The 25769-nt window shown below is 38.8% G+C and overlaps 3 protein-coding genes and 1 long non-coding RNA gene across 4 annotated transcripts; all 4 read left to right on the top strand.

The window, feature by feature from the left end:
- Window positions 1-1201: 1201 nt before the first annotated feature.
- LOC101737788 (uncharacterized) lies at window positions 1202-2045 on the top strand. The gene has a single exon (XM_004930367.5). The coding sequence runs from the start codon at window positions 1263-1265 to the stop codon at window positions 1953-1955; it is 693 nt and encodes a 230-aa protein (XP_004930424.1). The 5' UTR covers window positions 1202-1262; the 3' UTR covers window positions 1956-2045.
- A 1726-nt stretch (window positions 2046-3771) lies between these two features.
- Window positions 3772-6196, top strand: LOC101738054 (asparagine-rich protein). Its single transcript, NM_001309561.1, is given in 1 exon segment — window positions 3772-6196. A coding segment is annotated over 1 exon segment (2160 nt). The 3' UTR covers window positions 5932-6196.
- A 2495-nt stretch (window positions 6197-8691) lies between these two features.
- On the top strand, window positions 8692-10806 carry LOC101738180 (uncharacterized). Its single transcript, XM_038013380.2, has one exon. The coding sequence runs from the start codon at window positions 9878-9880 to the stop codon at window positions 10676-10678; it is 801 nt and encodes a 266-aa protein (XP_037869308.1). The 5' UTR covers window positions 8692-9877; the 3' UTR covers window positions 10679-10806.
- A 4177-nt stretch (window positions 10807-14983) lies between these two features.
- LOC101738313 (uncharacterized) lies at window positions 14984-25741 on the top strand. Its single transcript, XR_209957.5, has 2 exons — window positions 14984-15475; window positions 24683-25741. It is a non-coding gene; the product is annotated as an uncharacterized LOC101738313 (long non-coding RNA).
- Window positions 25742-25769: the final 28 nt, after the last annotated feature.

Below are 25769 nucleotides of genomic sequence, written 5' to 3' on the forward strand. Positions count from 1 at the left end.
GAAGACTGGCCCTCCTCCAGTCCAGATTTGAATCCGTTAGATTACAAGATATGGCAACACTTGGAGGAAAAGACGTGCTCAAATCCTCATCCCAATTTGGAGTCACTCAAGACATCCTTGATTAAGGCAGCCGCCGATATTGACATGGACCTCGTTCGTGCTGCGATAGACGACTGGCCGCGCAGATTGAAGGCCTGTATTCAAAATCACGGAGGTCATTTTGAATAAACTTTAGTGTCATAAGAATCTATGTTTTGTAAAGTTCATTTTGGTATATGAATGGTTACATAATGAATAAACTTGTTTCAATTATTTTACATTAAACATGTGACAGAATTTATGACCTGACTCTATATCACTCGATTCTAATGCATCGAATGTTATACGCATTAGGATGTTTCTCAAACAGTGTCCTTTATTGCAAAAAGGGATTTGGTTCCTGACGGGGATTTACCGCTATAATTTCACGAGTTGACCAGTGCTCGAAATACAGTCGATCAACCTTGTTTTGACTAACGTTTGTATCAACAGCTTTAACGAAACTTAAAGAGTGTTTTATCACGTGTAGTGTCCTGTCCGTTGCCGTGGGAGTGCAGAATCGGTTGCAGGTGCGAACCAGGCTACATCAAGGACGAACATTCAAATAAATGTGTTATGGTAAACGATTGTCCAGGTAATTTAGCAATAATTTTATTTAAGTACCTATTGGTAAAATCGAGGCAATTCCTGTCTTATTATTCCATAATAAGCATCAACGTGACATCAGAATCCAAGTACCTACAAAACAATGCTATTCGAAGGATTTGCTTTTGTAGTCTTATATGATTTAATACCGGAGATAGAATTAAGTACTAATTATTTTTATTAACAATTAGATGTATCCTACTCTATACTCCTAATCTATTATACTAACGGGTGTTAAGTGATAGTAGATAATCCTGAAATTGTATACTCATGTACACAATCAATAAAATGATACTTGAATCCCTATTTGATTTAATTACGTTATTGTATAAGTTAGCCCGGTCTTAAATGTTTTGTCCTCAAACATAAGAATAAAAAAAAACAATAATAACTAATTCATAATTTAAAATCCATAATAAATGGAACAGAAAAGTCTGACAACGTGAAATTTCACTTTATAAATAAATTTTGTTTGTTTGTAATTTGCGACATAAGTTGTTTTAAACGGACTATTGCGAAACGTTAATAAATAAATTCACATTTGCATTTTGGTTGTCGAGTTGTCGAATGTGTTTGTGATGGAGCTCTACATGTGGATTTATTTTTCAATTACCACTACCACTATGGTGGTCGGTGCTCCCTCGGTTCTTCCCGACACAAAGGGGAGTTTGAGGAACGGGCAAGATTACTTCCGTGACAAACGTTCGCAATACGGGACTTATTACACGTCACCATGCGGCGGAGCGTCTTCTGCGCCAATTCCTACCTACCCATCGGCTGGATACCACGGCCAGGCACCTGCCCAGGCGGGATATGGAACAAACTACGTCTACGGAGGACCTCACTATCGACTAGCAGACCCGGCTGAGTTTGATCCAGAAATGCTTGGATATTCGGATATGGACCAATACATGCAACATATGCAGCATATGCATCAAATGCCGATGGCAAGACATGAGAATTACGAAGCTCCTATTATACACAATAGCATGTCGGCTCCAACAGCAGCGAGTCCTGCGACAGCTTTCGGAGTTTTTCCAAATGTCAACGTGGGGGGATGTAGTGTGCCTCTGCTGTTTAGTTGCACTCCGTCCGTGGTCCAGGGAAAAATTCTCAATGCACAGCCTCAGCATGAGAATCAAGGGAATTCCTACAGAATAGTTGAACCTTCAAGTGAAGTTTCTGAAGACGAAAACGAAAATGTTTCTGGACAAGCAGTACTGGCAACCAGTAAAGTGACCAAACCAAATCCGAGTCAGGTTGGCGTCTGACAACGTTCTCCAGTATTTTTTATACTATTCGATGTAGCTTTAAAAATGATTGGAATAAGTATATTTTATTAATAAACGTAAATATTTGAATACGACTTTCATTAAATTAAAATGTTGAAATGGCTTTAATTATTCTAGTAAATTGTTGTCATGAAGCAACTCTTCAATGAAGTAGATAATGTAAATAATATTTGTGTCGGATTATGTGTGATGTATGTATGTATGACCTCTTTGCTTAAATTTCATTAATTTTACGTTTTTTAAGCAGCGGCTTGGCTTTGCTCCTGGCATTGCTGACGTCCATAGGCGACGGTAACCACTCACCATCAGGTGGGCCGTATGCTCGTCTACAAGGGCAATAAAAAAACGTACTTTTTAGAAAATCATATCGAAAAGAACTGTGCCTTAAATTAGTGAAATGATTTCATAATTTTTATATTAGGATTAACATTTCAATAGCAAATGAAAAAAGGTCATACAACTTATAACAAATTCAACCCTTTTTTACTGATGGTAGGACCTCTTATGAGTCCGCACGGGTAGGTACCACCACCCTGCTTATTTCTGCCGTGAAGCAGTAATACGTTTCGGTGTGAAGGGTGGGGCAGCCTTTGTAACTATACTGAGACCTTAGAACTCATATCTAAAGGTGGGTGGCGGCATTTACGTTGTAGATGTCTATGGGCTCCGGTAACCGCTTAACAACAGGTGGGCTGTGAGCTCGTCCACCCACTTGTGCAATAAAAAAAATACTATAAATACCTACACCATATGCATAGAAAAGAATTGCTCGGAATATTGATTCTATTGTACAAGGACAATCCTTCTGGATAGAAGCATGTTTTCAATCAATCAAATCAGTTAGTTATAGCTTTTATCCTGAAAGTAATTCATGAAGGCACGTTTGCATTTATTTGATTCTTCCCCCATTTGAGCCACAGCATAGTTTTATTTCTTGATAGGAATACATCCGGCGGTGTCTCTACTACAATAAAAAACTGCAAGTCAAGAATGCTTCCGTATTTACTACAACCTATCCGATCGATGATGAAATAGAAACAAAAATAAGTCGACATTTTTGAGTCAGGGATTATGACAGCATCAAGAACCGGAACAAAGTGTTAACATAGCATTTAATAAGAGTAAAAGTAATATACCATATAGCTTAATTTGGGCGTCAAGAAGTTATATATTCCAGGTTGAAGGGTAACCGTTATAGAATATAAAACAGGTCATACGTCAAGGTGAGTGACGGCAGTCAAATTGCGATATCTTTGGAAAGAATCACAACGTGGGTCCTTGAGCTCTCGCATTTCTCTTTAAATATAGCAAAATATCATTAAATTAAATGTACTAGGTTTTTAGCGTTGGTTCGTTTACCTGTGAATATGAGAAATAATAAAATTACGATCACGAGAAATGAAGAGTTCGTTATAACCTTTGATATAATCTAAAAAAATATTGCAATTCTTTAAATTCGTAAAGATGTGAATGACACGAAAATTTATATAGATTAAAACACTTCTTGAATTCTGTTGAGTAATTATTGTGTTAGCTTACTTAAATTTTTCAATTGACATACAGAATTTTTACATCAATGTAATGTATCATGTAAAGATTGTTTTGTTTTCATCACGTACAATATCAATTTTGTTAATTAAGATTTTAATTGAATGTGATTTTAAGCATAATAGATCAGCATTATTGGAAAGGCACGTTTTGTTTATTTCAATCATCAGGATTTCGGAATACAAAAAAAATATAAATGGTAATCGAAAATTATATCCAGCATCAAACTGTATTTCGTCCCTAAGCAATGGAGACACTAATAGTGTTGTTTGCTGTGATATACACTATCATAGCAGCCCCAGCCCAGTTAGGGGAACATTTAGATACATTTAAAACACTAAATGGTGATTTTTCTGACACAACAGTACGAGAAAGAAAGTCAACAGCTCAAGCAGAATTAGATCATCATTTAAATCAAAACGTTGATGATGGCATATCAAATGGGAGAAGTTTACATGCTAAGAAACCAATTATTGTCAAGAAGAAAATTGGATATCATTTATATCGTGATTCAGACGAAGAAAAAAGATTAACTAGTTCTCGTGAAAACTGTAATGAGAAGGTAAAGGTTAAGTTATGTGACGAAGAAGCTGCTTTAACATCGACTGGTATGGGGCGTAGCACTACGACTGAAGATATTGATGATCATTTAATGTCCGAAGAAGATATGAAACAAAGTTTGAAAATGGCAAAAGAAGCAATAGCGAATCTAGAAAGAGATCTACAAAAAATGGATACTAAGTCCAGTCCAAAATCAGCGCAGATGGACGAGATCAATTTGGAAGCTGGTGCTGAAGTTCGTAAAGATATAGATGTAGCAAAAGAAGCACTTGAACAAATTCATCAAAATTTTGGAAACTTGGAGTCTATGAGCTTACATGCTTCGACGTCGGATGATCCGGGCTCAATACATAACGTTCATTTAACTGTAGCAAAAACAGAGGAAGAAAGAATTGCTCAATGGAAAGAGGCCATGGAGAATATTCAAAAAAATATAGAAATTGCACGCAATATAGAAGACAGTTTTAAATTCGATGATAACGAAAAATTGGTAGACGAAAACTCTTTTTTGGAAGCATCGAGCTCTGAAATTCTTAACGCAAATACACAGCTGACTGAAAAAAGCTCAGCGAACAAAGATGATATGAATACTGCAGCTTCCAACGTTCACGAATCTGATGCCAAAAACGAAGCCAAATTTGAAAATAATAATTTAGGGAATGATCATAAGACCACGTTAAGAAGTTCACTGGAATCTGAACTTAGTGATAATATATTGAAAAAGCAACTAGGATCAATGTCCATGAATGAACATTTTCATACTAATAATGAAATTGGAGCAACTAAGGTTTCCAAAAATGCAGATTTAGAGATAAACACGGAGAGAATAAGTTTCGATTTGAAACCTGAAAATAATGATGAAAAACCGACAATACAATCAAAATCTAATGAGTATTCAAAACCAGAATCTGAAAAAGATAACAAAAATACATATAAAAAAGAAGAAATTATCGAAAAATTAAATGATACTACTCATATAATCAATAACTCAAACTCTCATGGAACTGATCAAAAAGCTGAATCTGCTACAGAAAATAGAAAAACGCAAGAAAGACAACCGACAGAAAACGATAATGTGACGAAGGTTTCAGTTCAAATGAACAATGATAAGAACGAAGGATTAATGAAATCGGCCGATATTGAACATATGCCTAAAATTAATGAGCCAGCACAACATTTATCTGGAACGAATGATAATATAAAGAAAGCTGCCATGCCTAACTCTAAGAACAACGAAATGAGTACAGCACAATCCAAATTTGAGGAATCCAATAATTTTCGAATTGCAAATCACAATAGTCATTCAGTGGGTCACCATCAAACATCAACAATGAAGGATGTAAATCATTTAGATACGATGAGAGCACATATGCGCATGGACCCTGTACATAAAAACTTAAATGATCATTTAATTCATGGACAAGTTTATCACGATGATCACATTGATACTGCTTTTCATTCCAACATGAGGGATTCCTTAAATGGCTTTAGACCTGATAGTACAATGTTCCAATGGAAGCCTAGTCAAGAGAGAACCGTATATGGCCCTGCAATGTCCTCTCACACGGGATCAAGTGCTGTCGGCGTATTTCCAAACGCAAACATCGGAAGTTGTGGAATTCCACTATTACTAAGTTGTTCGCCGTCGGTAACATCTGGAAGTTTAGCTAAAGCACTTCCATCAGGATATTCGGCGCCAGCGTACAGAATGGAAGAAGACTTTGCAGTCATTCCGAACAAAAGAGAAATCAAGAAAAGTAATGAAATACCAAGCGTTAATTTTAAAACCATGACCACCAGCACGAAAATGAAAATGTCTAAAACTAATTTTGATAAGAAATTACGATAAAATACATGAAATTGAGCAGCATTTTACCATTTAAGGAATTTAATTGTTTATTTTTGCCTAAACTTTTCTAAAGTACATTATTTATTCAATTGTAAGTTTTACGTGAATACATCACAAATAAATAAAATTCATCGGTTATTTTCAGTAATATTCGAAAACATTGTAATGCATGTAACACAATATATATAATATCTATATAATATCTATTGCTTCTTTGTTAAGAAATGACAAAATGTGAAAGAAATAAAACAAAATATAAGAATCTAAGATTGAATGAAAAAATGAACAAATTTACTCGTGTAAATTACATAAGTATAAATAAATTTATTAAGTATCACACCGGTCTATAACTAGTCAGGTCATAAGTATTGTCACACAGTAAAAACTTTTCTTTTAGAATGCTGGCCACAAAAAAGTTTATTGAATTCGAATTTCGAATTGTTCATGAAAATAAAAATGTATACTTTTAGAATTTTACTCATTTTTAAATATGGAGTGAACGCTTAAAGAAGACCGTGTTGCAGTTATTGCGTTGCATCGTTGCGGTTACGCGCCAATTCAAATTTTTAACATACTGAAAAATTTTAATATAACCAAAAGATTCGTTTATCGTACCATCAAACGATACAATGAAGACTCTAGTGTAGATGACAGGTCAAGAAATGGTCGCCCTCGGTCTGTTAGGACTCTAGCAGTGATAAAAGCTGTGAAGGCGCGAATTCAAAGAAATCCCAAACGTAAGCAGAAACTGTTGGCCCTTCAGATGGGGTTAAGCAGAACCACGGTGAAAAGGGTGTTAAATGAAGACTTAGGGCTTCGGGCATATCGAAGAAAAACAGGACATCGTTTGAATGCTCGTCTAATGGACCTGAGACTGAAGAGATGCCGCGCTTTGTTGAAGCGGTACGCGGGAAAAAAATATCGGGAAATTATTTTTTCGGATGAAAAAATTTTTACCGTGGAAGAGAGCTACAACAAACAAAATGATAAGGTGTACGCACACAGTAGTGAAGAAGCGAGCAACCGTATTCCGCGTGTCCAACGAGGTCATTTTCCATCCTCGCTCATGGTATGGTTGGGAGTTTCTTATTGGGGCTTAACAGAGGTACATTTTTGTGAGAAAGGTGTAAAAACGAATGCAGTTGTGTATCAAAATACAGTCCTGACGAACCTTGTGGAACCTGTTTCTCATATCATGTTCAATAACAGGCACTGGGTATTCCAACAAGATACGGCGCCAGCTCATAGAGCGAAGAGCACACAAGACTGGCTGGCGGCGCGTGAAATCGACTTCATCCGGCACGAAGACTGGCCCTCCTCCAGTCCAGATTTGAATCCGTTAGATTACAAGATATGGCAACACTTGGAGTCACTCAAGACATCCTTGATTAAGGCAGCCGCCGAAATTGACATGGACCTCGTTCGTGCTGCGATAGACGCCTGGCCGCGCAGATTGAAGGCCTGTATTCAAAATCACGGAGGTCATTTTGAATAAACTTTAGTGTCATAAGAATCTATGTTTTATTAAGTTCATTTTGGTATATGAATGGTTACATAATGAATAAACTTGTTTCAATTATTTTACATTAAACATGTGACAGAATTTATGACCTGACTAAGTATATTGGTATGATTCACAATAATTTATATTTTCGACTATTTTATGAACTTACAGACATTTTTGTGAAAATGTTGATGTTTTAGGGGTCTCTCTGTCCTTTGTAACCAATATTCTATGTGGAGGGCTTTGAATAATTGCTTGGGGATGTCCATATTCGTCAATATTAAAGCATCGGTTATACGTAACGCTAACTGTGGTTTAATTGGTAAGACGTCTTGTTTACTCATTATGAGGGAAGCGACGATTTTGGGGCTCAAATTTAGTGTCAGATTTTTTTCTAAATCATACTGTGAATTAATTACTGTGTGATAAAAGAACTGGTTGTAGGAAGTGAGGCAAGTCCGCACGGATAGTTATTTTTGTTATCTTACGTACCATTTATCTTTGCGCAACGCTTATGCGCTCTAAATTTAATATATGAAACGAATAGTAAGTAAGTCTCAAGGGGATTGTTGCATTCACATTGCACTGTCTATAGGCTCCGGAAATCAATTAATATGAGGGGGGCCGTGAACTCGTCTGCCGATGTACGCTAATAAAAAACCGAGTATTAGACTCTTGGTGGTAGACAGTGGTTTGGTATGTCCGTGGCGAAGCTGATGTCCAGGAGCGACGAAACCAGTTACCTCAAGCTTCTAGGTAATGGCTTTATTATTGAACGACCTGTGTTCTGAACGTAGGACGTTTAATAGCTTAAATAAACCCTGTTATGTATTTATTAAAGATAACACACTCTCTCGTGCTGTTAAAATCTATTCTGAAACAAAAAAAAACGCGTGATACCTATTTTGAATGCCTTAATTTTACTAAAACTCAGGCTACCGATGCTAACAACCCAAAGAAAATACAAAATGAGTCGGCGAGCTATAAAATCCCATTTTTTGACATTTAATTGAAAACTCATGACAAATATATCACATTATAATAATATTTAATATTTTATTTTCTTTATTTACGAGTTTACCAAAATACGTTCTGCGGGTCGTACAAATTGGAGACGTGGGCTGTGGTTTGGACAACCTTATCCTAACATACCCAGTATAGACTAAGCGTTCTCTGCGTAGTGGTGATTCATGAGGAGATAACAGGAAATCGCGTCCGTATAATTAATGTTAAACAAAGTTTTATGTGTGAAACGCAATATAGAACAAATATAAAATAGCGCCTCGCTGTAAATTTTATTTATTTATTTGAAATTGTTTTAGTCCACGTTCTCGTGTGACGCAGCGATTGTCCAGAAATGGGGTCGTACCTCATAAGCCGTAAGGCATGCTGCATGTTGTTTAAATAGGAAAGATGCTGGTACCCGGCCGTGCGGCATAATACTAAGCTTTATAAAACGCCAATTTTCTAGTAGATTAATTAACTAATTCTGTAGGAAATTTAAACAGCGTTTCGGCTTTAGAATAATTTCACTGTCGCCGGTATTTATCTGCTTAGTGGATAAATTATATACAAATATGTTGAGTCATGTACACCTAGGAACGGTGCTGTGTATCGTAATCAATTGTAAGCTCTAAATCAAGAATATTACTTTTTTACCCGGATTTCTCCATTGAGCACACAATGGGTGGCCAAAAGTGTGATAATGTTGTCTGTCACTTTGACGTATTAACGGTGCATTGTCATCACATCGAAAGAGTGCTCTAATCTCTTTTTTAATGAAATGTGTTAATTTTTAGGTAGGAAGGATTATCGGAGGACCAGAGGTCTTTCCAATTTCACAGGTGGGCGAGCAAAGGCTCAGCCAGAGAAATTTGTTAACGGAGACTCATGGTTAATTATAAAATAGCTTAGTAGTACCAATCCATTTCTATATTATATACATATAACCGGATGGTTTTTGCGTTTAAGCTGTAGATTGATGGTCTTTGAAACGAACTGAAAGAATCAGAATTAATTTCCATATCATTATGTAAATATATATTATTATATATTTCGATCGAACGATCTCTCTTGTTTTCGTCTCTAAATCAAAGTTACTAAGTTAAAGTTAAAATTTTAAAGTTTCAAGTTTAAGACTGTGTAACGTGCTGTAATTTGGCTGTATGTCGTGGTAAGGAATTATGAGCACTTATAAACAAACATCGCGATTATTTGTATTCAATAGAAAGAAAATTTGTTGAAACTGTTCCATTAAATGATTCACGTCATTGTAGGCAGCGCGTTAGGTTTCGGTTGCTTGTTTTCTTGCATTCGTGCATTTTATTCCATGTTCATGTCATTTTGCTGCGTTTTATAACAAATATTTCACAATTGCCATCTGTATGTACATTCTGCGTAGTGATTTCATATTTCACACACACTCTGTCTGTTAGAAAAATGAATTATTTAACTTGTCCGCTGGTTTTATTGACGATTTTGTCGGTGCAATGCGTACCGTTCTTGAAAGATAATGCTTTGAGTGACACTCTTGTCTTAGAGGACGATAAGGAACCTAAGCATCGTGTCAAGAAGTCATTTGTGGTCGAGCCAAAGAAAGAAGAGGAGAATTTATTATTAGAAGAAGAAACAAGCAATGTGGGAGATGAAGAGAATGTTTCTGGATTAATGGCTGCACGCGAAGGCAAAAATCTGGAACACTTTACGCCTGAGACGTACTCAAATATGGGAATTCCGAAGAAAGTACTACCGTTTATTTGGTACAGACAATGGCAGCCATATGAAGAAAACCTTCCCGCTGGAAATTTAATATATCCACACTTGCATCCAGCATTTATGGTATTACAGTCTATGAATTCACTGCCACCAGTTTACACACCCCAATATACAAAAGATTTATCGTTGCGAAGGTCTTCAAGGTCGGAAGTCGATGATTTTTTGGAACAGCTGAATCACGATACTATCATGAATAACATCCTGCCAACTATGCCGTTTCCGTTTCTTCGTACCTCTAATCATGGCGAGTCCCCACAAGAAGACCTTGTAACGGCTATATTTCCTGGAGTAGAAAATACTGCAAGTGCTATACCAATACTTTTGAGCTGTTCGCCTAAGGTTCACCAAGGCACCCTTCAAAATTATCAGATCAACAATCACGAAAGTCACGACTCTGGTACTTCGCATAACGACGCAGTACTGATAACTGACAGCAAGCCAGCGGAGCCTTCATCATCAAAATAAGGAATACTCAATCGACGTGATTACTGAATTTCGAAATACTAACTAATTTATCATTTCGTGAAAGGTTTTCATAGTGATATTGATAAGAAGAAGGCGATTTTAAACAATAAACATTTGATTTTTGAGAATTGATTTTATTTATTGCCTGTTATTATCGTCTACTATCATCGTTGAACACGTGTTTCAGAATGCGTTGTAAATTTTTATGCAAATATCAGTGTACTCCAATTTTTGCAACAATTCACTTGGAAACAAATTGAAGTTTTAATTTTAATTAACGTTTTAATTGATTAAGATTTTTTTCTCAAAGTATTATATTATGATACTAGCGACCCGCCCTCGCTTCGCTTCGGAAACATTAAAACACACATGAAACAAAAAAAAAAAAAAAAAAGTATCCTATGTTCATCAGGGACAATGTCGGCTTCTAATTGAAAAAGATTTTTTCAAATCGGTCCAGTAGTTTCGGAACCTATTCGAAACAAACAAACAAACAAATCTTTCCTCTTTATAATATTAGTATAGATTGTATAATTTTTTAAGCTTTAGTAAACAATAAACCATAAATATAAAACTAAAATTGATTAAAACAGATTATATTTTCAGCCATAGCAACATGCCCCGCAGGACATTACTTAGGATCCAATCTCCAGTGTAGAAGAATCCATTTGAATGTCGCCGTAAATTATTCCTTCTGGGATAATTATGATAATTATTATTGATTTTGAATAAAGATTGTATCTACTGTAAGGTAAAACTGTATTTAATTACTATAATTATAACTACACTAATTATAACACACTAATTATAACTACATTTTCTCTATACATATTTTCATTTAAAACACAGTTTTAGATTCATAGAGAGGTGAATTATCAAGCACAATTTTTTAATTTCCAAGCAGTGCTCTGACTGTGAAGACCGTTATTGCATTAGTCTCGTCAATAAATCGTAAATAGTTTATAATAAATGATTACTCGATTTATGTTTAATTAAATAATTAAAAGTACTTTTTCGACTTAATATCGCGTTCACTATTTCCGACGTTTCGATTATATTAAGTCTGTTGGACTAATGCAATTAATTTTTTTATTGCTTAGATGGGTGGACGAGCTCACAGCCCACCAGGTGCTAAGTGGTTACTGAAGCCCATAGACATCTACGACGTAAATGCGCCACCTACCTTGAGATGTAAGTTCTAAGATCTCAAGTATAGTTACAACGGCTGCCCCACCCTTCAAACCGAAACGCATTACTGCTTCACGGCAGAAATAGGGGGGTGGTGGTACCTATCTGCGCGGACTCACAAGAGGTCCTACCACCAGTATCTGTTTGGATTAATTCAGTTGCAGCGTTCACATTGTGGCGTTATTGAATCCAGTAACTACCCTTTTTCTTCTACCTATTCGCTGGTAGCTTAAGGGGTTATTCCAGCTACGCCCGGATGGGTAGGTGAGCTCTAACCCTGTGAACCTGCTCCTAGTGTTAGAGCTAAAGGCGTCTAATGCAACGGTTATTGGATCTGATAGATCGGTAAGGACGTGTGCCTAATCGTGCGTAACGGTAAATTAATAGTAATTCATCTTGTAACCTAACCATTGTAAGCTGATTGAAAAAATATGATAAATGCAGTTTTTTTTTTGAGATGCTAAGACAATGTTTTGACTGATTTTTGTGATAAGAACCGTGTTGAGCGCTAAAAATAGTGTACGGGCAGGCGATAACGGAGCTGTGATGGTAGTTTCAAAATAAAGTATGTGATTATGTATTTAATTCAAAATTGTTATTATTTATTAGAAATTCAATATAAAATATAAAAATATTGTATTTGTACAGCTGACCAGGCTGACCCCCGTGAGCTACACATTCGGTGAAGCTAGTACAACCCCTCGAGGCTACTAGCAGTACGTAGTAAAAACAGTTAAATAGCTCTATAACCTGTTTCACAAAGTCCTGAGAAAACCAGAGGAACAAACTCAAAAGGATTCAGTTTTTATATGCTTAAACTTATCTTAGATCATCAAGTGTGATCGTCTTTTACGATATATGTAACCTTACGTACTTTTTACGCAATTACCGGTTGATTTAATATCACCTTTCCTATTTATAGCAGCAGAATAGCCAAAACTGTTTTTAAAATATTATAGTTTAACAAAATCGAATTACGTTTTATTTTTATAAACATTTCAAGACGATAAAATGGTCGACAAAAGTTATAACAAAGATTTTTACTGATAAGATTCTGGCGTGATTTGTTTTCTGCGAAAGGCGCAAAGCAAAGTCAAAGTATTGTTTCACTAATTGTTTTTTTTTAATGCGTAGGTACGTGGGTGTGTGCCCACAGAGATCATTACCCCGTCCGGGTCTAGGTGGAATAGCCCTTAACTTAACATCGAATAGGTAGGAAAAAATAAAAAAATCGTCAACCAAACTGAGAAATGAGCTAGAAATCTCAGTTGAATTGTACAAACAGTTGTTCTGTCCTTCAAAAAGAAACTGCTTCACAGCAGAAATAGGAAAGTACCTGCCCGTGCGGGGTTAACATATTTAGATGTAATATTTAGAACTAGTAGTTTAGTAATATTTTTGAAGTCGTCGTGGCCTAAAGGATACGACGTCCGGCGCATTCGTGTCGAGCGATGCAATGGTGTTTAAATCCCGCAGGCGGGTACCAATTTTTCTACTGAAATACTTACTTCACAAATGTTCATGGTTGACTTCCATTGTGAAGGAATAGCATCGTGTAATAAAAATCAAACCCGCAAAATTATAACGTGCGTAATTACTAGTGGTAGGATCTCTTGTGAGTTCGCACGGGTAGGTACCGCCATCCTGCCTATTTCTCCCGTGGAGCAATTATGCGTTTCGGTTTGAAGCGTGGGGCAGCCGTTGTAACTATGCTGAGAGCTTAGAACTTATATCTCAAGGTGGGTGGCGCATTTATTTTGTAGATTTCTATGGGCTCCGATAACCACTTAACACAAGGTGGGTTATGAGCCGGCCATCCGTATAATTATGCAATAAATAAATAAAAAACTAATTTTACTACATGTACTATTGATACGTATATAGACAATTTCTTTCAAAAATTGGGCTCGCAGGATTTGGTAACCCATCTTTGTTGTGACGGGAACATGAAATTAATGTTAAATTTAAACAGGTTAATATTAAAAACTACGGATCGTCTCCGATTTATGACAGGAGTAAATAAGGCTCTTAATTGTGTTAACGGAAAGTTAAGCCGTTTCGATAAAATAATAATCTACACTTACAATTTCATTTATTTGTAAACAATATATTTGTAGAAAGTCAAACTTTCATGGAATTGAATAATTTTTGTGATAAGATTTATGTTATCTAAGCCTCGGATACTGTAGTTTGTTGTTGAGCTCAATGCGATTATCACGATTTTATAATAGACATATAAAATGTATGTTTGTCGTGTTATTAAACATTTCTCATTTGTAATATGTATTAGTTTCATAACATGACACTCACACCCGCAAGGGCGGATCCAGCTTTAGCGCCAGGAGGGGGTCACATAGTCAAATTTAGATGCGTTCGTTCCCAAACGTTTGCCATTATACAAAGTTATTATATTATTATATTAAATTAATTAAATATTGAAGGCATGTAGTTACATAAAAACTGTATGGTGACAAAATATATAAATAAAATCATTGTATTCAATTAGTGGTCCACCTAAGTCCTGGAACCAGCTCAGGGGGTGGTCATGACCCCCATGACCCTCCCCCTGGATCCGCCATTGCACACCCGGCTGAGCTCTAGATCCAGGGCCACCAGTTATCCTTCCTTCTTAAAAATAAAAATTTGAGAATTGGTAATCGTATATTACTTGAATGGGAATTTTATCAGAGTAAAACTTTTTTTTTATTGCTTAGATGGGTGGACGAGCTCACAGCCCACCTGGTGTTAAGTGGTTACTGGAGCCCATAGACATCTACAACGTAAATGCGCCACCCACCTTGAGATATAAGTTCTAAGATCTCAGTATAGTTACCACGGCTGCCCCACCCTTCAAACCTAAACGCATTACTGCTTCACGGCAGAAATAGGTGGGGTGTGGTACCTACCCGTGCGTACTCACAAGAGGTCCTACCACCAGTAAAAACTACTGTGTGATGAATATTTCTAGAGTACCTACGTGTCTTCTCAAAGTCTAGTAAGCACGAAGATGTTAATCGTTAGAAAGTACTTAGTTCGTATTTACGCAAATCTTTACTGTTGAATAAAAAAATACAGTAAAAAAAAATTGAGGACTATAACTTTATATGGATAACGTGATGCAAGTCTGTGCGCCATACTAATGTAAACATATTTAAAATCAAACATTACGTAAAGGTTCTTTGAATGTCTGTTCTCTGTATTCTCGTGAATGTAAATAAGATATCCTATGGGTTCTCAGTACTAGTTCTCGAAACATCGATGATACACAAAATAAACGAGTAAATACGAAATAAGTCGCACAGGGCATAATGTTTTCGAGTCAGCCTGGCACCTACGGGCGGTCCCGTATAGCCGTGACGTGACAAATCGAACGATAACTGATAAAACATTTAAAAAGCCGATAAATTTTGTCTGGGCATCAAATGTTACGAAGAGTTTATACGAGACGCATCTAAAGCGAATACAATAATGAAACTATTAATAATATTCACGATAGTATTGACATGTATCGTTGTACGCGGGAAACATATTCATCCGAGAAGCATCGTGCATTCCACGGGACTTGATGAGTTTGATTCTCCGATCTTCGAAGTAGACGAGATACCTATTGTAAGTTTACTGTTTTTCTTTTATATTTACTACGTATTAAAACATTTTAAACTTTCAATAGGATTCTGAATTTAAATCATATTTCTGTTAGTAAAGATGTATTGCTTTGTTTACACGTTAGCATATTTAAAATCACTAATATCGAAATCATGGGAGTAACACAAATTATGGATGTTGATTTTTTTGAGCTTTTATCGAATTAAAATTACTCATACGTAGATACTTATTATTCCAAACCAATTGGAACTTAGACGCGCATGTTTAAGATGCTTAAAGACAAAATAAACATTCCGATAGAGGCACCCGTCACGTGCGGACGTGCTCATCGTCCACTCGATCGCCCGGTCTTTGTTCGCCCGGCTTTTGTTAGCCCGGCCATTGTTCGCGCGGCCTGTGTTTGTGGTACATCTGCCGACTAAGTGCTCTTTCTGGAAGTTTTTATTTGTTTTGTTTCCTTTTGTTGTTTCTGTGTTCGTGGTACATCTGCCGACAAAGTGGTTTCCTGCAAGTATTTATTTGTTTTGTTTCTTTTCGTAATTTCTGTTTTGTTGTGCTTTTTCTTTGTTCTGTAGTAATCGCGCCGCATTGCCACCTGTGTTCAATAGAACCGCTCAGGTCCAAGAAGTTGGGGCCTCGCCGCAAGGCGAGTGTTTTCAAGACCCGGGGCCGCCCCACCTGGGTACTCAGCGATCATGGACGCTGTATTCGCGGAGTTCCTCCGACTTCGCCACCCACAGCTCGCCTCGGAGTTTTTGGCCTTCAAGGCCAATCACACTGCGAGCCCTCTCGAGGACTCCGCCGCGCTCGCTGCTCCTGCGTCGCCTGTACCTGCGTGCAGAGCTTCTGCATTGAGCACCGCAGCCTCTGTCGTGCCTGCCGCTCCCGTGTCGCCTATACTGGCGAGAAAAGCTGCTGCGTCGTCCGCCGTGACCATCGTTTCAGCTGAACGATCATCCGCGGCCTCCGTCGCGCCCTCTAAAACACCTACACTTGCTCGTAGGTCGCCTGCACCCGCCCCCTCGTGCTCCGACTCTGACTCGGACATGGAGGTCGACCTCGCCCCCGCCTCATCGACGGATGGATTCACCCTGGTACAGAAGGGTAAGAAGCGTGCCGCGGAGTCTCGAGCTCCCGCGGCCGCTAAAATTAGCAAAGCCGTGAACGCGTCGCGCCCCCGCCCTCAGACTCCCGTTGCGCCCCCAGCCCGTGCCACTCCGTCGCCGCGTCCGGTGGCACAAAATAAAACCCAGACCCCTCCCCCGGTTATCCTTCAGGAGAAGGCAGCTTGGGATCGAGTTTGCCTGGCCCTTAAGGCCAAAAATATAAATTTCACGAATGCCCGCAACCTCGCGAACGGCATTCAAATTAAGGTTCAAACACCCGACGACCATCTCTTCTTACCTCCGTAAGGAGCGTATAAGTTTCCATACGTATACGCTCCAGGAGGAGCGCGAACTCCGCGTTGTAATACGCGGAATCCCTAAAGAGTTAGATGTAGAGCTCGTAAAAGCCGACCTGTTAGAACAAGGCCTACCAGTGAATTCGGTGCACCGTATGCACACCGGTCGCGGTAGGGAGCCATATAATATGGTTCTAGTCGCTCTCCAGCCTACCCCCGAGGGTAAGAAAATCTTTCAAAAAATCAAAATCAAAATCAAAAAAGTTTTATTCAACATAAATGAAAGTACATACTTGTTGAACGTCAAAAGAATTACCGCCAATTCACAAGAATTAGCCTCCGTCCTGAGAAGAATTGGCAAGAAACTCAGCGGGCATGTTTTTTTAGATTTTTTTTTTTTTTAAATATTAGATTTTTATTTTTATTTTAAATATTTTTTTTTTTTTTAAATATTCATATTACAATAAGTAATTATAACATAACAATTTTACAATATTGAAATTCCCGGAGCGAGCAACTCATTCCCACTTTGTGCAATCTTCTAGATAATCATTGACTTTATAGTAAGCTTTATTGCACAGATGTTCTTTAATAGTTTTCTTAAACCTATGTATATGTAGGTTCTGAACATCTTGTGGGATTTTGTTGTACAGGCGCACAGACAAACACCCGAATGAATTTCGTATCTTATGTAACCTACTCATCGGCACAACAAGCTTGTGTTTGTTCCTAGTATTTCTATTATGTATGTCCGACATCTTAGGAAACTCCTCAATATGTTTACGAACATACATCAAATTTTCAAAGATGTACTGGGATGGCATAGTGAGAACTTTAATTTCTTTAAATTTTTCCCTCAGGGATTCCCTTGAGTGCATGTTATAAATAGCACGTATAGCTCTTTTCTGCAGAATAAATATCATTTCTACATCGGCCGCATTGCCCCATAGCAAAATGCCATAGGACATGACACTGTGGAAGTAACTAAAGTAAACTAAACGAGCCGTGTCCGCATTTGTTAACATTCTAATTTTTTTTACTGCGTATGCTGCAGAGCTAAGCTTACTCGCCAATTTATGAATATGAGGTCCCCACTGCAGTTTGGAGTCCACTGTTATACCAAGAAATACGGTTGACTCAACAAGCTCCAATGATTCCTCAGAAACAATTACATTACTATCTACTTGTCTCACATTTAAAGATGATTTAATACATTTTAAAGTAAATTTAATACATTTCGTTTTCTTACTATTCAATAATAGGTTATTGATACGGAACCAATGAACCACACACGAAATCGCATCATTCACTTCGTCATAGACTTGTAATTGTCGTTTCATTTTAAATAATAAAGATGTATCATCTGCGAATAATACGACCTCGTGTCGGGACTCAATAAAACTAGGCAAATCGTTTATATATATTAGAAATAAAAAAGGACCCAAAATGGAACCCTGAGGTACACCCATTTTCAACGTGGTGCCTGAAGATCTATTTCCTTTCACATCTACTGTTTGTATCCTTCCTGATAAATAGGAAGTAATAAGTTCCAATGCACCATCCCTAATACCATAGTGATGTAGTTTCCTCACCAATGTTTCATGTTCAACACAGTCAAATGCTTTGGATAAGTCACAGAAAATTCCAAGACAATCATGCGATTCCTCCCAAGATTGAAATATATTTTTGATTAGATAAGCACCTGCATCAGTTGTAGAGCGACCCCTGGTAAACCCGAATTGTTTATTATGAAGCAGGTTATTTGAATTGAAATGTTCTAAAAGTTGTGTCAAAATAATTTTTTCAAAGATTTTACTCAACGTAGGGAGTACTGAAATAGGTCTATAGTTAGAGGGGTCATCAGTACTACCAGATTTAAAAAGAGGAATCACTTTACTATGTTTCATTAAGTCAGGAAATACACCACACTTAATACAATCATTAAAAATACTAACAAGATGAGAAGCAATAATGTCTATTACAGACTTCAAAACCTTTACTGATATTCCCCACAAGTCAGCTGTATTTTTTACATTAAGGCTATTAAAACTTTTTATTATATTGTTTGAATTAATTTTCTTAAATTTAAAAATTTCATTGCATTTCTTGACATGGTTATGCAATAATATTTCAGCTGCTGTGGGGGATGAATTTAGAGATGTGGTAGTTGAAACTGGAATGTCAGAGAAAAACTTTTCAAAAGCATTAGCCACATCTTCATGACTAGTTACCAATTTATCGTCTATTTTTAACGAGAATTCTTGATGGCTATTTCTGACTTTTCCACTTTCTCTACCAATGATGTTCCAAGTCATCTTTATCTTGTCAGGGGCATTTTTGATTAAGTCACTTAAATGTAAAGATTTTGCCGCTAAACAAACTTTTCTAAATAGTTTGGAATAGTTCCTGACATATTGATGAAATGTTTCATCATTATTATAAGCTTTTTCAGAGTACAGATCATACAATTTTTTTCTACTTTTGTACACTCCGGTGGTGGCCCACTCGCTGAACACCGTTTTGTTTTTTAATGTTACAGTTTTAGGAATAAATACATCAGTAAAGACCATATTAATTCTCTCAAACATATTCTGGTATGATAAATTTGGGTTTTTGTTATAAATAATTTCTGAATGTTCTTGCTTAATATTATTTCTAAACTTCTCAATTCGTTTTTTATTAATAGGAACAATCACAAGAGTATTTTTATCTTTAGAATTCATAATAGATTCAAAAGACACAAATTGTCCACTATGGTCTGATGTTAATTGATTAATAATTTTTTTGTTAATCGGTGTTACATTTGTAAATATGTTATCTAAACATGTTGCCGATGTGGTCGTTGTCCTAGTAGGCTCTAGAAATAAGTTTGGGAGGTTATATGACTTTAACAATGTTGTTAAAGTCATATAACCTCCCAAACTGTTTTCAATAAATTTATTTGTGAGGTTAACTTTTCTATTTCTAACTCATGATTGTGATGAACAAGTTGTAATTCTTCAAGTGAAGTATTTAGTTTTGTGCGCAGTGCATTTCGGTCTTTGCATATAGTTTTTATATAATTGATAGATTTTCTAGGTTTTAATAGTTTCTCCGTTTTATTTATAAACTTATTTAGTTTAGAATATCTCTTACACTTTTTGTTACTAAGAACTAATCGAGAGGAATGTGTACTATCGGAGTCACCACCAGTCAAATCTATTGTAGGTATGTCACACTGAGAAGTGGTGATCACTGTTCCCGAAGCTGGTTCACTCTCGATCAGTTCCGAGTACAGGCTCTGTGTTTTTTGGGCTTTTAGATTTATTATCTCTAACTGTAAATTAGAGATACAATCATGTGCCTCAGAAAGTTTGACTTTCAGTTCAGCTGAGAGTTGGAGCGACTCAACATACTCACCGCTGCACTGATCGAAGCCGTCTACAACAATTTGTAATTTCTTGTTAGTCTCAAGAACTTCATTGTATTCAATGAAGAGCTGAGACAACTGTCCTTTCAACATGGTATTTTTCTTTATTACCTGGAGTGTTTCGACCTCGTTGTCTTCTCTCTCTTTTAGTAGTTGTTGACACTGTTCCCGTGATGTTTTTAGTTGCTGAAGAGCCACTTGAAGTTGGTCATCAACTTGACGAGCTTTGGTACCTCTGGTCATCATTTTGGATTAGTATAAAATAATTGATAGTACCCTCGTAAAATAAAATATAATTACAATTATGCAGTAAAATGCACTAATTCAATGTTTTACGTAGTAATAAACTTATAGTATCACTTAGATATACGTTTTATATAATTTTAAGCACAATACAAAACTTATAAATATTTTAATTTAAATAATAATTGGGAGAGCACAATAATATTGACAAGTAGCGGTCAGTGCTGCCAGCAAAAAAAAGAAGGTCTTTAACACACAGACCGTCTGTAGGCTCTCTGGTATCGCTGTCGAAGCCCCCCATAAAAAAGGCACTCCTAGCCAGTGCCATAACTGTCAATTGTACGGACACTCTTCCCGTAACTGTCACGCGCGCCCCCGATGTGTTAAGTGTTTGGGCGATCACGCCACGGCCCTCTGCGCTCGCGACCAAAAAACCGCGACGGAACCGCCTAGCTGCGTCCTGTGTCGAACACAGGGTCACCCCGCGAATTACCGTGGTTGACCCCGAGCCCCTAAAATAAATCGCCGCGTCGCCCGCCAAAACCGCCTCCGAGCTTCCGGCCCAGACATCAAAGCCTCGGCACCCTCTGCGTCGCAGGCTAAGCCAGCGTTCGTTCCGGCGGCGGTGCCCAGTGTCTCGGCCTGGGCAAAACCGCTGCCGTACACGAACACGGCTACAACTCCCTCCTCCGCGATTCGTCCCGCCCCCGCGACTCGTCCCTCTCCCGCGACTTGCCCTCCGACCGCGTCCGACAATCTCGCTTTAGCGATCGACTTCTTTCAGTCGATCAACTTTGAGCGCGTTAACGCTTTGGGCGACGCCATTCGCGCTGCCTCCACTGCACAACACTTTATCGCCGTTGTGCAGGAATACGCCGACGTATACGCGTCATTAAATACGTACGTCCTCCCCTCACTCCGCCGGTAATCAATGGCGTATATAAGTAGAATAAAGCCCCTCTCCGTAACGATAGGATTTTTTAACGCTTACGGTCTCGCAAATCAACGTGATCAGGTTTCTGACTTTTTGCGTGACCACCAAATTGATATCTTTTTAGTGCAGGAGACCCTACTTAAGCCCGCGCGCCGTGACCCTAAAATCGCGAACTATAACATGGTCAGGAACGACAGGCTCTCTGCCCGTGGTGGTGGTACCGTCATTTACTATAGAAGAGCCCTGCATTGCGTCCCGCTCGATCCTCCCGCGCTCGCTAATATCGAAGCATCAGTGTGCCGAATCTCACTGACGGGACACGCGCCGATCGTTATCGCGTCCGTTTATCTTCCACCGGATAAGATCGTTCTAAGCAGTGATATCGAGGCGCTGCTCGGTATGGGGAGCTCTGTCATTCTGGCGGGCGACCTAAATTGTAAACACATCAGGTGGAACTCACACACCACAACCCCGAATGGCAGGCGGCTTGACGCGTTAGTCGATGATCTCGCCTTCGATATCGTCGCTCCGCTAACCCCGACTCACTACCCGCTAAATATCGCGCATCGCCCGGATATACTCGACATAGCGTTATTAAAAAACGTAACTCTGCGCTTACACTCGATCGAAGTAGTTTCAGAGTTAGATTCAGACCACCGTCCCGTCGTTATGAAGCTCGGTCGCGCTCCCGATTCCGTTCCCGTCACGAGGACTGTGGTGGATTGGCACACGCTGGGCATCAGCCTGGCTGAATCTGATCCACCATCGCTCCCGTTTAACCCGGACTCTATCCCGTCTCCTCAGGATACCGCTGAAGCCATAGACATCTTAACGTCACACATCACCTCGACATTAGATAGGTCATCGAAACAAGTTGTAGCGGAAGACTTCCTTCACCGCTTCAAATTGTCCGACGATATTAGGGAACTCCTTAGAGCTAAGAACGCCTCGATACGCGCCTACGACAGGTATCCTACCGCGGAAAATCGTATTCGAATGCGCGCCCTACAACGCGACGTAAAGTCTCGCATCGCCGAAGTCCGAGATGCCAGATGGTCTGATTTCTTAGAAGGACTCGCGCCCTCCCAAAGGTCTTACTACCGCTTAGCTCGTACTCTCAAATCGGATACGGTAGCAGTATGCCCCCCCTCGTAGGCCCCTCAAGCCGACTCGCGGCGTTCGATGATGACGAAAAAGCAGAGCTGCTGGCCGATACATTGCAAACCCAGTGCACGCCCAGCACTCAATCCGTGGACCCTGTTCATGTAGAATTAGTAGACAGTGAGGTAGAACGCAGAGCCTCCTTGCCACCCTCTGATGCGTTACCACCCGTCACCCCGATGGAAGTTAAAGACTTGATCAAAGACCTACGTCCTCGCAAGGCTCCCGGTTCCGACGGTATATCCAACCGCGTTATTAAACTTCTACCCGTCCAACTCATCGTGATGTTGGCATCTATTTTCAATGCCGCTATGGCGAACTGTATCTTTCCCGCTGTGTGGAAAGAAGCGGACGTTATCGGCATACATAAACCCGGTAAACCAAAAAATCATCCGACGAGCTACCGCCCGATTAGCCTCCTCATGTCTCTAGGCGAACTGTATGAGCGTCTGCTCTACAAACGCCTCAGAGACTTCGTCTCATCCAAGGGCATTCTTATCGATGAACAATTCGGATTCCGTACAAATCACTCATGCGTTCAACAGGTGCACCGCCTCACGGAGCACATTCTTGTGGGGCTTAATCGACCAAAACCGTTATACACGGGAGCTCTCTTCTTCGACGTCGCAAAAGCGTTCGACAAAGTCTGGCACAATGGTTTGATTTTCAAACTATTTAACATGGGCGTGCCGGATAGTCTCGTGCTCATCATACGGGACTTCTTGTCGAACCGCTCTTTTCGATATCGAGTCGAGGGAACCCGCTCCTCCCCACGACCTCTCACAGCTGGAGTCCCGCAAGGCTCTGTCCTCTCACCCCTCCTATTTAGCTTATTCGTCAACGATATTCCCCGGTCGCCGCCGACCCATTTAGCTTTATTCGCCGACGACACGACTGTTTACTATTCTAGTAGAAATAAGTCCCTAATCGCGAAGAAGCTTCAGAGCGCAGCCCTAGCCCTAGGACAGTGGTTCCGAAAATGGCGCATAGACATCAACCCAGCGAAAAGTACTGCGGTGCTATTTCAGAGGGGAAGCTCCACACGGATTTCCTCCCGGATTAGGAGGAGGAATCTCACACCCCCGATTACTCTCTTTAGACAACCCATACCCTGGGCCAGGAAGGTCAAGTACCTGGGCGTTACCCTGGATGCATCGATGACATTCCGCCCGCATATAAAATCAGTCCGTGACCGTGCCGCGTTTATTCTCGGTAGACTCTACCCCATGATCTGTAAGCGGAGTAAAATGTCCCTTCGGAACAAGGTGACACTTTACAAAACTTGCATAAGGCCCGTCATGACTTACGCGAGTGTGGTGTTCGCTCACGCGGCCCGCACACACATAGACACCCTCCAATCCCTACAATCCCGCTTTTGCAGGTTAGCTGTCGGGGCTCCGTGGTTCGTGAGGAACGTTGACCTACACGACGACCTGGGCCTCGAATCAATTCGGAAATACATGAAGTCAGCGTCGGAACGATACTTCGATAAGGCTATGCGTCATGATAATCGCCTTATCGTTGCCGCCGCTGACTACTCCCCGAATCCTGATCATGCAGGAGCCAGTCACCGTCGACGCCCTAGACACGTCCTTACGGATCCATCAGATCCAATAACCTTTGCATTAGATGCCTTCAGCTCTAATACTAGGGGCAGGCTTAGGGACCCCGGTAACCGTACTCGTCGAACTCGACAAAGAGGTCGACGTGCAACCTAACCCATGCATCAGCCCGCTGAGTTTCTCGCCGGATCTTCTCAGCGGGTCGCGATTCCGATCCGGAAGTAGATTCATTCGCGAAACAATTGCTCTTGAGTTGTTAGGTCTCCTTCGGAGGCGCTCGGGCAGTTGTTAGCAAATCCCACCCCTCTTGGCTGAGCCTTTGCTCGCCCACCTGTCCTGGTGAAAGTGGAAAGGCCTTCGGGCCACCAGTAAACTTTCAATCATAAAAAAAAAAAAAAAAAAAAAAAAAAAAAAAAAAAAAAAAAAAAAAAAAAAAAAAAAAAAAAAAAAAAAAAAAAAAAAAACCAAAAAACACGTTTAAAAAAAATTATCTTTACAGGAAATCCTGAGAAACATCAAGCCAACAAGATTCGTTCCGATTAACTTTCCACCATGCGAAGAGGGCCTTGAGAGAGACGTGACCGGAACATGCAGGGAAGTGTGGTACTGAACATTTAAAATTTAAACAATCTAAAAAATAAAATAAAAAATATACCAGCCTCTTTTAAATCATAAAAATAGTACATCGTTATCGGATTAGTTATCTAACAGTATATCAGCTGAATATACAGCATATTTATCATTATCAATACATGAACATGCGCCTTAAACGAGTAAATAAAAAAGCAGTAAGTTGTTGTAAACACGCTGTATGTTAAAATCGAAACAGAATGATTTATCTAATGGGGCCCATGTCCAGCATTGAACGTCTGTAGGCTGAAAGATATAGATAAGATTTACCTAAATTCTATTTAGTTTATCCATTAGTTATGTAATATAAACTTTTTGTGTGATATTAGTTATAAGTATGATTTAATGTTTTGAATTAAGAATGACAATTTATAATTGGTAAACAATGAAATACCTAATCGATGTTTAACATTGTTTTTAAATATTTAAGTAAATCGACAGTTAATCAATTTAAGTGTTGTTTTTTTAATGATACTATATTGGTCGTTTAAGTCGATATTGAGAAATGAAAGACTAGCGCATATGTGATTTCTGAGAATTGTTAATAATAAAATGTAAGTATAATCAGAATTGCAATAATGTTAGCATTTGAATCCTTCCTGCTTCAAGTTTATTTCCATTTAATAATAACTGTATTTTCGCTAAGATACTTAATATACTTTATTGTCGTATATAGTTTGTCATAATATTTGTATCGGTATGCTTAAGGTAGCTTTTGGTAGGCAGCGGCTTCGCTCTGCCCCTGGCATTGCTGAAGTCCATGGGCGACGGTAACCACTCACCATCAGGTGGGCCGTACGCTCGTCTGCCTACAAGGACAATAAAAAAAAAGAATATTACGTCCAGAGGATAAAAGGAAAAAAATACTTTAAATAAAATTACTTTGAATTGACAAATTAAATGTCATGATAATAAAGGCGAAATCTCATTTTGTTTTTTATTGTTACCACAATCTT

Source organism: Bombyx mori, chromosome 10, assembly GCF_030269925.1.
Source record: "Bombyx mori chromosome 10, ASM3026992v2".
Lineage (NCBI taxonomy): Eukaryota > Metazoa > Arthropoda > Insecta > Lepidoptera > Bombycidae > Bombyx > Bombyx mori.